This window comes from Parus major, chromosome 2 (assembly GCF_001522545.3).
Source record: "Parus major isolate Abel chromosome 2, Parus_major1.1, whole genome shotgun sequence".
NCBI lineage: Eukaryota > Metazoa > Chordata > Aves > Passeriformes > Paridae > Parus > Parus major.
In genome coordinates, this window is record NC_031769.1 from 145,447,152 (window position 1) to 145,461,855 (window position 14,704).

The 14,704-nt window shown below is 38.9% G+C and overlaps 1 protein-coding gene across 3 annotated transcripts in view; it reads right to left on the reverse strand.

Annotated features, from left to right (window-relative positions):
- Positions 1 to 14,704, reverse strand: part of FAM135B (family with sequence similarity 135 member B) — a 194,965-nt gene that overhangs the window by 99,710 nt on the left and 80,551 nt on the right. For all 3 annotated transcript variants that reach the window (XM_015619862.1, XM_015619857.1, XM_033512463.1), the window contains exon 3: positions 7,611 to 7,690. In XM_015619862.1, coding sequence (XP_015475348.1) covers positions 7,611 to 7,690 — 80 coding nt within the window. The remainder of the gene's footprint in view (positions 1 to 7,610; positions 7,691 to 14,704) is intronic.

The window sequence follows — 14,704 nt, forward strand, 5'->3', positions numbered from 1 at the left end:
TGCCTGCCCTTAAATATAGCCTAACATATCATTACAGGACAACTGTTTCCTGCTGGTGTGGAAAGCTTGGTGAAATAAGGTTTGTTATAAAACTAATTTATAAATCATGCAAGACACCTGCCCCAGGAAAAAAAATTATTACCTCTAGCTGGTGAGAGTATACATAGTTATACTGTAATGAATGAATATTGACTTCTTACTTAACAACTGTTATTGAAACTGACATTTAACTGTCATCTATAGATCTCAGGTTACTTAAATCCTAATTTTAAAGATGTTCTGTATCCCACAGTCACAAGGAAATCCTGACCACCTGTATTCTCAAGGAAACATCACTCCTTGCAACATCATCAATTGGTGATGATTTCCTAAGCAGAACATTGGGACATAATCCACCATCCATAAGGTTTTTTAAAGAAAGTCTTAAAAACACTTGTAGTCCCCATACAAAATACAGTTGCTCCTTCCTAAAACCATAATAATTTAGACCCCAAAATCTTTCATTTCAGATGATGCTGACACTTTATATTTATCACCTTGGTTGTGTAGCAAATTCTTTATTGCAGAATTACCTGCTAAATATGAAAGTAAGACATGAAGAGACAGAGATAAATGAGAATGTAATCATGCTAAATGATTTTGTTTCTGGACAACCCCCCTAACAGCTCCAGACATGCTGCATGCTCCTTCATATAATCCCTCACACTCCCTATGCATTATCTGCATAAATAGAAGGTCATCTCTTAATAGGGTTTGATTCTTAATAGGGTGTGATTCACAGCCTTCAACAAAGATGTCTGTCCCATTCTTGTAGGAGTTTAACTAACTAAAGAATGTTAAAAGAGCTTTTAGACAAACAGAAAGGTGACAGCAGAGAAGAGCAGATGACACCAAGTTGGGCAGGAGTGTTGATCTGAGGGTAGGAAGGCTCCACGAAGGAATCTGGTTCCATGGACCTCAATTGTCTGAAGGAGTGAGGTGGGAGCTCCTCTTTTCTCCCAGTTAACAAACAATAGCACAAAGGAGATGCCTTCCACTTGAGCCAGGGGATGTGGTTTGTTATTAAGTTTGCCCATTTTGACATCCCAGTTTCAAGTACCTTTCTGTTGAAACTTTAGTGTTCCAGACTGTGCAAAAAATAAAGATGGAACCAATACTAATAAACAGTGACTTCTGAAAATTTAGGTTCTAAAATCAACAAAGCAGGGTTGAATATGCTGCATTTATCCTCATGTACTGAGTTGCAAATCCTCTTTAAAGGAAGTTTGCAAACCCAGTTGCTGAAGGTTGAAAATACACATTCTTTGGCAGAGGAACACTCATGCAGACCCTCCAGGGCTAAAATAAGCCTACTTGTAAAGTGCAAAGACAACATTTTTCAGGCATGAACTCATTCAATGAATAATCATTTTCATATTTAAATGTTTGAAGAGACTTGTTTTAATTTTGAAATATTATGTTTAGCATATTTATATTTAGAATAAATGGAGATGTTATATTTCTAAAGGAGACACCATAATTTTAAAATTGCTTGATCAAAAAGTTCACGATATTTTCTCTCTCAGTGTGACTTTTGATTAAAGCTGTGCATTTCTGAGAGGAATCCTCTATCTTAACCTTGCCTTTTGACATTTTCAATTAGCTTCATGGAAAGAATTATATAAAACTACCTCTCTACCCATGCACAGATTCAGTGATGATAAAAAGCAAGATGTCCTATTAATTTCCTTGTACAAAGGATCCTAACATAAATACAGTCTCTTATCACAGATTTGTTCTGTAAACCAAGGTTCATTTCTCAGACATGCTGAAATTGAGATGATGGAATAATTGTTCTTCTTGGGATCAGCAGAATGTTTTCTTTCTTAAATGCTTAATGCCTTGTTAAAATAAACAGAATCTATGTTTTTTAGAGTGTTTATTTCTGTTTCTAAACTCACTGCCATGTCCCTAAAATCCTTGTTTAGTTAGAGAATTCACATCTGGAAAGAATTCTGTTCTTCAGAAACTTGTGTGAGCAAATACTAATTTGCTGTGTTTATATAGCTCCGTAGCTGCCACTCCATATATGTATTCCAAATATTAATTCAGGTGGCAAAAATCTCTGAGTAAAGCATGGGAAATTACAATAGCACATAGTTTTTCATCAATGCAGGATACTAGATAACTGTTTTCTGGGTGCAATTTACCTACTGAATCTGTGTAAGGGACTTGCCAATGTTTAGAGAAGTTCTGGAATTTAAAGGAATTTCAAGACTGAAATTTACATCAGAATGAAGACAGAAAAAATCACTGTGTGGGGAAATTGAAGGCACATAAGTGAACCTGGAAGAAAAGAGAGCTCTGTGAAGGCCAGTTCATACTGGAGTGGTAGGTCTGAAGCAGCTGCATGGCCAATTTAACCCCAAAGGTGAAGTTCAGCCTTGGCCCCAAGCACCAGAAGTACTGTGTTGGCTCTCTGTACATCAACAGCTGCATTCTGTCCCAGCCAGGCCTTCAGGTGACCACTGATGTTGAAATTTTGTGTTTCAGACTGGCTGTCCAGGAAAGAGACTTGTGGTGTGTGTTGGTGCTTGCAGACCCTTCCTATTTTGGCTTTCTCCACTGATCAGGTCTCAGTTTTGGGTTGGATGCTGTTCAGCATCTCCAGCACTGTGGGATTGACTCCATTTCCATCTGAGTGATCTGACCCAGCTTCTGGAGGGGAGAATTAAGGGTTTCCAACTTAGCTGAGGATCTACAATGGATCTTGTAGCCACAAATACTTTTCAGCTTCCATTTTTGAGGCATTTATGAAAGGCCTTGACTGGAAGATGATCGAGACATGCACACAGAAGTATCACTTTTCTTTCTGTTTCTTTCTCCTTTCCTCTAGGAATATCATGGAATTAGTTATGTTTAGATTTTGAATTAAAACAAGTCTTAAAATGTCTGATCATAGAATCATAGAATGATTTGGGCTGGAAGAGACCTTAAAGATCATCTCATTCCAACCTCCCTGCCATGGTCAAAGACAGCTTCCACTAGACCATGGCCACATCCAATCTGGTCTTGAATGTTTCCAGGGATGGGCTCATGTCTTATGACCTCACAGCTGGAGTTTTCTAAGACAACTTATCCCCAAAACACCTCCTCTCACAGTGGTGTGCCCTCTGGATATAATTTGTATTTATATCTTTATTTTATATTATATTTATTTATATATATATATAAAAAAATTATTTATATATATTTATTTTTTATATATTTATATATATAAAATGTATAATTTTATAATATTATTTATATTTATTTTATATATAAAATGCCTGTTTATTTTCTAATTACTTTTAATAAGCTTTGAAAATAAACCCATGTGTTTGCTAAAGCATAAATTTCTACCCCTTTTCTTCATAGTTCAAAAACAGTAGCCTTACCTTCACTTAATGGAGGAAGAAATTACCTTTCAAGAAGTTATTGAAACTAATGACTGCAATTTCATACTGTTCTGCAAGTCACAGTGCTGTTTCTCCTTAATGAGTAACTAACTGCAACTGTTTGTTTTGACTGCATTAAGAAGCCATTTACAAGAAAAGGCTTCTCTTTAATAATCGAAGCAGAATTCCTTCACTGGGAGCTGCTCTGAGATAGTCAAACATTAATGAATACATTAAGATCACTGCTTGTTTATTAAAAACAGGTACAAACAGTTAATTATGGAGATCAGAAATGCGAATAAGCCTTCAAAGTATGTCTTAGGTGAAAGGTAGCCACAGCCTTAATGGTATTTAAATAATTTAATTTCTAGGAAAAATAATTCAGTGTGGGTTATCATGAACTTGTACAGTTTAGACAGATATTAGAGCAGTGTTCTTTTTTTTAGGGACATGGGTTAGTGGTGGACTTTAATGTATCAGGGTAATGGTGGGACACATTCTTAAGAGATCTTTTCTAATCTAAATGATTCTATGATTCCACGATTTTCTGATACTCCTACTATTTTATTTCTTCTTTGCATACCACAATTGAAATTGTGCTTCTTCTTGTCATCTAAAGTCAGGAATTCCATTTTATGAAAAAACATAAAATTGTGGGTACACAATTTTGCATCACCAATAAAGAGTTAATGTGTAATGTCAATCACAGCTACTTTTTCTTGACTTGTCTGGAAGAAATATTATATCTTATATTTTATGATATTTTTTATGAAATATTGTATCTTACCTCCTATGAGAAAAATTAAGAAAGAACCACATTCCTTGGCTGTCCTTGGCTTTCTGAACTTTTAAACAATAACCCAATTTAATTTACTAAAATTAGATGGAAGACTTCTATAATAAAGATTAGCACAGCCAGTGATAATTTTTCTTAAATACCTCATATTATTTGTAATTACATTTTCAGGTCAAGTTTTCTAAAATATTTGTCTATTTGGAGTATCAAGAATTGTTTTGGTTTTTTTTCTTAATGTTCACCCAGCAAAGCATTTCCTTGGCCTGTAAGGTAAACAAGTAGGCAAACTGGTAGCAAATGAGAATTGCTGGTTGCAGTGCATGGGAGTGAGGCATAGTGGGTTGAAAACTTACAAAAAAACCAGTTTCAGCTTTCACTATTAAAGAATAATTCTATTTCAGTAATGCAATGAATTCAAGTGGTGTGCAGACTACTGCAAAACACAGCTGAGGAGATGAAAATTCATATTCTTTCTGAGACTGGGTTTATCAGGCATCTTTAATGTTGTAATTCACCCTCCGAGTCTCTGTTGGCAGTAATGCTGCCAATATTTATCCCATGCATACCATCTTCTTTAACTTGTCCTCTTCTGTGCTGTTCTGGTCTGCATTTTCCCCTCTTTCATACAGTGTGGAACATTAAGATGAAACAGCTAATCCTGTTTCTGAGCACTGCTCTTTCTCCCAGTGTTTTGAGGAATGACCTTGTGTGCTTAAGAGCAAAAAAAAATGTTTAAATACATATATCTCCTGCAGTATTTCAGCTTGTACCTGTAGCCTGGAAATCAATGAATGACCATAGGATCATTACTTCTATGAATCCTTTCCCCAGACAGGAAGCTGAATTTCACAGGGTACAAAATCTACATGACAGCAACTAAAGACTGCACAACAAGCTTTATTCCCTCTCTCTTTTTCATTACTAAAAAATGAGGAGCATAATCTGGAACATAAGTCCTGTGAGGAGCAGATGAGAGAGCTGGAGTGGTTTAGTCTGGAGAAAAGAAGATTCAGGTGAGACTTTATCACTCTCTACAACAACCTGAAAGGAGGTGAGGGTCAGTCTAATCTCCCAAACAACTTGTGATAGGACAAAGGGAAATTTCAGGTTGAAGGAAAAAAAAATCCTTTCTTGAAAGAGTGGGTAAGTATTACAGGCTCCCAGGGGAAGTGGTGGAGTCACCATCCCTAGAAGTGTTCAAAGAACAAGAAGTGTCACTCCACTGTATGGTTTAGTGGGCAAGGTGGTGTTCAGCCCAAAGGTTGGACTTGATCTTGGACGTCTTTTCCAAATTTTATGATTGCATGTGTCTGTGCAAAGTCCCCAGATACCAGTCTTGTCTTGTCTTTAGGGAAACACACCTTGCTAAAAATGCTTGGGAGTATGAATGAAATGTGTGTTTTTATGAATATTTTTATGTTCACAGCATATTCCTGTTCATGCACCCTGAGTCAACACAAGCTAATGGTCAGCACTGGGGACATAAGTGACCACACCACAGGGGCTCCTGGGCTCCAGCACAGCTCTCCTGTCATTTGACTGAGCCACACAGCCCATTCTCTTCCTAAATTCCTAAATTTTACCCAGGATATGGATAAACTGTGCACCATGTAGTAGGTGACCAAGGCTCCCTGTACAACCTGCCAGTCCTGTGCCATGCATGGAGTTCTTCCTGCACACCTGATCACCACAAGGGACCACCTAGTACAGACTTCAGCTTTCCCTCTGCTGAATTATTGCAAACTATGGGGAATTTTGCCTCTGTTGCTGAAAACATTTAGTGGGAAGCAAACACTGCTAATGCTGTCAGTTCCCAAGGTTTTATTGTAAATCCTGTACGTTTAATAAAAATAAAAAGCCATGTGCACTGGAAGATAAATACTGCCTCTTATTTATTTTATATACTTACATATTTTATATATTTTATTACTGCATATATTCACAGATTTAACTTTATGAATTTGCATAATCATTTCCAAAATATATTCTCAGTTTTCACAGATCCTACGAACCCAATAAGGGAAAGATTAAAAATACTTCCTTTAAACCAAACTCATGAATTCCACTTATTTTATAGTCACTCTTGGTGGTGAGGTAGGAGTTTATTCACAATTTTATAACACCCTTGTTTTGTTGTGATGCTATTTTAACAGGAGTGTCTTATTGAAACATGCACAGCAATTGAATTAGTCCTACCCCAGCTGTCCACATACTGAGAGATCAGTGGCACGAAGAAAACCCACACTATGGCCTGTGTAACTTTAAGTTCAGAGCCATTAAATAATGCTCTCTTGCAGATCTATGAAATCAATTAGGAAGTACTTGCAAAGATAGCCAAGGAGAAACTGTTTAAAGCCTTAATGGCTTAAATATCCCTTGTCTTGATGTTAGCCCTATAAAGCTATTACAGCCTAGTCTGGATTGTATTATCACCATGAAAGTCAGCTGTTAATCCTGTAACTGCACTGCCAGCCTCACCTCTCCCCTGCCCGTGTGTCTACGTGAATTGTTTCCAGAAGAGTGAAAGAATCTTCACTATTTCTCAGTGCTGAAGATGTATAAGGGAGAAGAAAATACTATTTTGTAAAAAAAAAGTAAATATAAAATATAGATTATTCTGAACAGGAGTAGTTTGGCTTTTTTATTGTTTGTTATTGAGGTTTTTTTTTTGCCCCAAGGAAAATTCTAGCTGCCTTCACAGGAGGTTATTTCATTAGTATAAGACTACATATGCCAGAAACTGCTGTAACTTGAGGACATTTCCAGAGATCAAAGGAACTCCAGGAGATTCTGGATATGCCAAGGGAAAATTACACTGGAATATGTTGTAAAATAATATCATTTCTTCCTTGAGGATTTTACACAACAAGATGTTTTTCCAAACCTAGATTAAATTATTTATATATTCATTGATATTCCAAGGAAATCTCTTTTTTCAGCTTTTGAGTTTGGGATTATTTTAGGTGATTTTCTCAGGTTTTGGTATAACTATTTGTGTTTTATAAAACTTGTCTAATACTTTTGCATTTTAATTGAAACAGACTCCCAAAATGAACAATATTTTTTTTATTCTTATTTATTTATTGAAAAAAAAAATTAAAAAAAACCCTTAAATACATAAGTAATATTAAACTGGAAAATTGTCAGCAAGGAGCCACATACAAGAGACATACTTTCAAATCAGATGGTGAGAATTTCCTCTGCTTTTCTGGAAGATACAAGCCCAATACCACACACAAATCCTCACCCAAACAGAGATGAGCAACTACTGATCATTAGGAAAAACCAGCCTGATCCCAACCCAGGCTCACCTGTTCCCCACACCGAGTCTCCATCCTACCCCACCTGCAGCCATTCACATTCCTCTGGGAATTATTCCTTAATAATAACCTGCTTACCTGTCTGTCCTGCAATCGTGGCAAACAGCCTGTGGGGAATCCTGGATGGGATCTTCAGTCCAGCTCTTATCTGGTAATACCTGGAGAGAAAGGATGAAAATTACACTCTGCTAGAGAAGTGACCTCTTGATCCAACTTAAAATTCTGAGAGCACATCCTGGGTGTCTGCACTCAGAAGAGAGAACAGACATGAGAGAACAAGCATGCTCAGGATCTTCTCTTCTGCTTTCTAGATTTAATTAAAGTGGGTTGAATCTGGTCCATTCTATTTTACACCAGGCAGAGTGGACACAATGGCCATGTGTGAATAATGAATAAAGATTGTGAAAAGCACTTGGCCCCCTGTAGGAAAAGGAGAAACATCCATGATAAAAGGCCCCAGGATCAGAAAAGGAGTGACAAAAAATGTAATACAAAACAAACAAACAAGAAACCAAAAAAAAAATAAAATAACAAAAACAAGCAACAAAAAACTTCAGTGTAAAGACAACAGAAGTGCTAATCTCACATCTAAGAACATTCAAATTATGCATAGTAGTTATCACTCTGCTGCTCCATGTTGATTCTACTTTATCAAGAAAATGTTAGCATTAATCATTTGCCCAGAGAAGGTGTGGAGTCTCCCTCACTGGAAATATTTCAGAACAGTCTGGACACAATCCTGTGCCATGTTACCCTGGGGTGACCCTGCTTGAGCAGGGAGGTTGGATCAGATGGCCCACTGTGGTCCCTGCCATTCTGTGATTCTGTTTATCATATCTAAACCAGCTGTATTCTGGTTGTTTTCTATCCCATAGGGGATCCCTGTGTCAGGTCAAGGAAGAAAGAAAAAGAAAACATCAGCAATTTCACTGGTTTAAGTTACACATAGAATCATAGAATATCCTGAATTAGAAGAGAACCACAAGGATCATCAAGGCCAACTTCTGGCACTGCACAGTTGACCCCAAAAGTTCCTCCATGTCTCTGAGAGAATTGTCTAAACTCTTCTTGAACTCTAGCAGGTTTGGTGCTGGAACCACTTCCCTGGGGAGCCTGTTCCAGTCCCCAAAATATGAGCTCAGTCTAAACAGGGAAAAACTCATCCTAGTCTTCCTTCATCACCACTCCCATGGATGAGGAATATGAGGCAGTGTTCAGTACAGCCCCAATCCAGGATTTTGTAATTCAGGCTACCTCCACCTCTTTGCAGACCTCCCACTGTAACACCATGTTGGTGCCAGTCTCTCTCTGTATTTTCCCTCCTTTGGTCTCCTTGTTTATAAATTCCTTTAACTCACTAGTATTTGCAGATAGTTTTGGCCTGATTTTTGTCCTAGCTTCTAAATGCAAGAGTCTTTTTCAACCTGAACCATTCTGCAACTTTATGAAAACACCAAGTTGTCTGTGAACTCCTGTATTAACATCTGACACAATTACCAATAAAACCTTTGCTAAGTGTGTAATAGTGAATGAACTAGACTGTCTTTCTGAGGTTAATTGTTGAAGAGAAGAGTTTGATGGGAAGAAAACAAAACAAAGCAAAACTAAAGCACCACTCCAGAAGCAATTGTTCCATGTCCTTCACAGCTGAAAGCCCATGTAACTCTACCTGCTTCAGCTGGCAGCTCCTTCCCAACTGGCATGTAATCCCAGCACAACCTTAACATTCCTAAGTATCTGTTTCAGTCAAGATCTTGAGCATGAAAACTCTCTGTTTACATGTTAGTTCTCAGAAAAGAAAATGAAAGCAGCTCATATTCTAAATACACACGGTATCTAGTTAAACATAACAGCAACCAAATCTAAGCTGCCTGATCTTTTTCTCCATTATGCTGCTCTTGCACTATGCAGGAGTTTTTAATTGATGGTATTGATCCTGATTTTTTTCTAAAGCAAGTACAAGAATGATGTCTTAAGACTCTTTGAATTTTCATTATAGTTTTATGCAATATAATTTTTTACTAACAAAAATACTCTGTGGGGACTACTCATAAAATCTAATAACTTCCAAAAACCTGTAACAGGGTATTAAAGTGGTATTACACATTAGTGCAAGAGGACACTCCTCCATATGCAGATATTTGAGATTTACCACGTGCCCATTCCACTGGATCAGCTCCAAATAATAATATTCTGTAACTGTCTGGCCACTTCTTTTTAGATTTTTGCTGCTCAGAATTGTGGTGGGTTATCCTTGGCTAACAGCCAAATTCCCAACCACATCCATTCTCCCTCCCCCTCATCAACAGAACAGCAGGAGAAAATAGGCTGAAAAATAGTAATGGATAAAGACAGGGAGATAGCTTACCAGTTACTGCCACTGGCAAAATTGATTCAACTTCTGGAAAATTAATTTAATTCATTCACAATTGGGTAGTTAGAAACAAACCCAGACATTAAAATAAAACCTCTCTCCAGCCCACTCCCTTCTCCCAGGCTTGGCTTCAGTCATTTAGACTCCTTTCCTCCCAAGGAGCTCAGGGGGATGGAGATGGGAGTTAGTGTCAGTCCATAAAAGCATCTCTCAGCTGCTCCCTCCTCTTCACACATTCCCTGCTCCACTGCAGGTGTTTCCACAGGCTGCAGCTCCTTCAGGGAATATCTGACTGGGTACCTCCTGCCACACTATGGCAATTCCCTCATTGTGTGTCTCATGTTCAGGAACATCCCACCCAGCCCTAAATACTTCCAAGTAGGAAACTGATTTCCAATGGCTTGGCTGCTGCTTCTGATTCAGTCACTTAAAGCTGGGGAGATTTTACAGAGGTGCCTAGGGTGACACTTCCATATAATGGAATCATGGAAAGATTTTGAAAGGGACCTTAAAGCCCATCTCATTCCACCCCCTGCCAGGGGGTCAATTCCACCTTCCACTAGAGCTCCATCCAGCCTGTCCCTGAACACTTCCAGGGGTGGGGCATCCAAATCCTTTCTGGGAAATGATGGCCATTCAGTCAAAGCTCTCAGCAGCCTTGGAGATATTCAGCTCCTGGAGGATGCTGGGCAGACCTTTATTTCCTCATTGCCCAGATAATACTGCTTTGGATATCAAAAGCACATGAAGACACCTCAGTACTGGTGACTTCATAACGAGGTTAGTTCCAACACTCATGATGTCCTTTGCAGAATGGACTAGGCACAAGCACATGAAAGAAATAGGTCTTCATCTTATTTAAACTTCTCCCAATTCATCCCCTAAATTTTGGTAAATTCATTTGGATGCCAGAGCTGTTGTAGGGGTCACAAGTAGTTGTCTACCTGGGTACCCACCAAACTGAACTGGTCAAAGTAAAAAATGCATAGCAAAGTCATAGGAACCCAAGGAACTCTCAGACTAAGGTCAAACTCTGAGGCTGAAGGTTCAGATATAAAGAGAATCCAGAGTCTGGCAAGTTCTGCACCATTAAGGATTGCAGCCAAAAATGTAACTCATATTTCTTAGGTGACCAAGCATGTTTGAGTTCTTAATTTTAAAAATGGCAATTAACCGTTATTAATAAATGATTTATTGTGGATTGTTTGGAACTAAATGCCTAAATCCTGGCCTTCATAATGCAATGGCATAAAGGAATTCTGGTATAAATCATCATGGAATTAGATACATTCTTCCTAAAAAAGAGAATGGTCTTCTAGTCAGAAGACACAAGAGGCTTCTAAATGCCCTGTTGTTGGTTCAGTTGTGCATATGAGTGCATTGCCAAGACTTGCACCTCAAGGTGCTTGGTTGGATTAATGGCAGAGGACAGAGATGTAGAGGACCTCAGATCCCCCCAGCACCCTGGGGATATTCATGGTAAAAAGCACATAGGGTAGTGAAAATGTTAAGGGATCAAATTGCTAGACTGACTTAAAAATACTAGTGTTCACAATTTATCAGTTTATCAGTTTGTTCCTTTAAAATATTAATACTTTTCCTGAAAATATTTTCAGTGGCAGTTTCAGAAAAATGTTAACAGCTCCAGAGGAGGTAAATAAAGGAGATAAATATCACAAGCAGTATATAAGCAAAGAACAGCTTCACCTTGGGTAGACAGAAAAGCCCAAGGACATCCTTATTTGAGTCTCACAAGAATGCTTATTGTCCAGTTAAAATAAGCAACCTCTGTACAGGAAACTGAATGGCTTTAGCCCATTACCTGTTGTGTGGTTGCTGGTTGTTGGGGGTATTTTTTCCTATTTTTAAGCTACATATGAATTTTTCAATCATTAGATGGGTAAACATTACCCATTCCTCCTCAAAGTTTCCCCTAAGCCTTTGTAAGCAGGGAGGAATTGCCAAAGAGTGACTTTATAACCAAGCAAAACCAAAAATATGAAGGTTCTTGCTCCCACACTGTGAAGCTGGATGTTACTCATCCAATAGCTTGTGCATTGTGAGGAGGGGCTTCCCAATCAAAATACAGGAAATCAAATATATTATAAAATAAAATGCAAGATGCAGAGCCCCACACAATTTCTTCAGCAGCAAATACAGATACATGTCTCCACTTCCCCATCCCACTGTCCCACAACTCTTTGTTGTACCAGGCTCAGTGACACTGAGACCAACACATAAAATGAAGCCATGTTATTTTGAGGATAAATAAAACACTTTTTCAGTGCCTCCACAAAAGCCCCCTCTGTTGGGTGGCTGAATACTGTCCTCAGTCCCTGCTAAGGGACAGGACAAGGATGAGTGGCTTCAAACTCAAACAGAATATATTTCAGTCAGATATTAGGAAAAAATTCTTTACTTAGAGGATGGTGAGGCCCTGACACAGGTTGCCCAGAGAAGCTGTGGCTGCCCCATCCCTTGAAACGTTCAAGGCCCTGAACAACCTGTGATTGTGGAAGGTGTCCTGCCCTTGCAAGGGGCTGGAATGAGAAGACCTTGAAGGTCCCTTCCAACCCAAACCATTCTATGATTCTAACAGGGTAGCAGAAGGAAATGGTTTTTTGGGGTGTTAAGAGCACTCATCTGTTCCAGCGAGGCATTCTGAGCTACAAATGACATAAATCATGCTGAGAACCAACAGGTACACCTGACCATACAAAACAAAGTGAATCTCCAGCTGGCTCTAAATACTCTCATCAAAGAGTAGCCTTATAGTCTGACCATCCTCCCCAGACTCTTCCAATCTCCTCAAGATAAAGAGGGATCAGTTTTGTCTCCTGAGCCCTCCTAGAGTCTGCATCATCTGTTCTCACCTGAGAGGAACATTTGCTGTGTGGCCCCTGCAGCAGCACAGCCTTGAGCAGGGGATGCTGCCTGGGTGGGGACAATTGCAGGGACATGGCTTCTCCCTCTTTGGGTAATTACCACTCTCTGAATTCCAGGCTTGGGGACAAATCCTACAGACAACTTCATCTCTTCCCAGCTGAATGGCCCTCTCCAAAATTACATGAAGCATGAACATAAAAACTACAAAGAACAGAACATGATGTGGAGATCAAAATCTATCCTTAAAAGTGAATCAGACTGAGGCAGACATTTCAAAGGCCACCAAAATAGTTACAGGGGGTCCCCCACCACAAATGTGTAGGAAAGCACTGCCTGGTAGTGATGTGGAGCTGACAGTAATGATAAATGAGATATTGTCTCCAAAAACAACAAGCTATTTTTCTTAGAGAACCTTGGTAGAAGTGGCATGTGAATTGGATCCTTGATAACACAATATAATACAAATCCAAGAAATCCATAAAGTTACAGAAGGGCTGATGAAGAGCAGAAGCTGAACAGTCATTTTGCAAAAGATGTGGAATGGACATCACCTGGCTCCCTGAGTGTGGCCACAGAAATACATAAGTGTTTACAGTAGATTTTAAGAATAATTAGGGTGTATATGAGAAACTGCAGTACAACTCCTGTTTTACTGCAATTAGACTGAGTCTGGCTCATTAGGCTGGGCAGTACTTCCTTTTGAGTAAACATCTGGTTTGTGGGGTTTTTTTCCCCTTTTTAAAAGGAAGAGTAGTGCAGAAAAACATATTTAGACTTCAGTAAAGTAGAGAGAGCATAGAAAATTGCCAGCTAATGTGGTACAAGCACTGTGAAAGAAACAGCAAGCGGATTTTAAGAACTAAAGCAACTTGGTACACTTAACTCAGCAAAACAGAGCAATCAGACCTCCTCTCCATCTATAAATATATTAGGAGGAAAATAATCAGGAAGAAAGAAGACAGCTACAAGAAAGTACAACATTGGCACAAGAGCAAACACATATAAACTGCCCATGAATAAATCCAGTTTAGACATAAAAACTATGACAATACTGGCAAAAATCTAAAGCTGGCAATGGAGCAAGTCTGTGTAAAAAAATAAGAAAATCAAAAGAGCTTCTACCAGGAGCAGCAATGAAAAAGCCAATTTGTTTTTAGGGGAAGCTCAGTAAATTTCCAAATGATTTATAAGACATGGGTCCTTTTTATTTGCAGGACAATGTTATTTATGCAGGCAATGCATAAAGTCTCTTCTCTCTCAAGATAAACTGCATGGGTCACTCTAGTAGCAATGAATTTGCCATCCCCACCTTCACTGGCTATTTGTGAATTTCTGATCATTAAAATTAAAGCATTTGTGTGGCTTCTTTGTTTTCCTGTGGCTGGACACACAGTAAGCCCTGCTGACCTGCACTGGTTCAGCTCCCTGGCTGGCTTTGGAGCCTCCCTCAGGAGCCTGGCTGTGCTGACAGATGTGTTGGGTGACACCCCCTGCCCTTGGCAGAGCTGCTGACACTTCTCGGTCTCCTGACACCAAGCTGCTCAGACCTCCTCTCCTAATGGTAGGATAATAAAATGGTTTTGCTACAGATAACTCATCACATCATCTCTAGTGATCTAATCATAGCACAAGGCAGTACCTAATTCTAGAGGATTTACATCAAAACCAACAGAGAGCATGGTGGTACCAGTCCTGTTATTGATGCTTTGGACTCCATCCTTCCTTCCCTTCCTCCTCCAGATTAATACCAGAGTATCTCAGCTCTCATCTGGCAGTGCAAGTCTACTTGTCTTCCCCTGTGATTGACTTGTAATGACTCTGTAAAACTCAGGTTAAGAGGGGTTGACTGGTTTGAGAGAAGCCATTTGTAAGATAATATTGATACATCACTCCACCCAACTAGATCATTCCC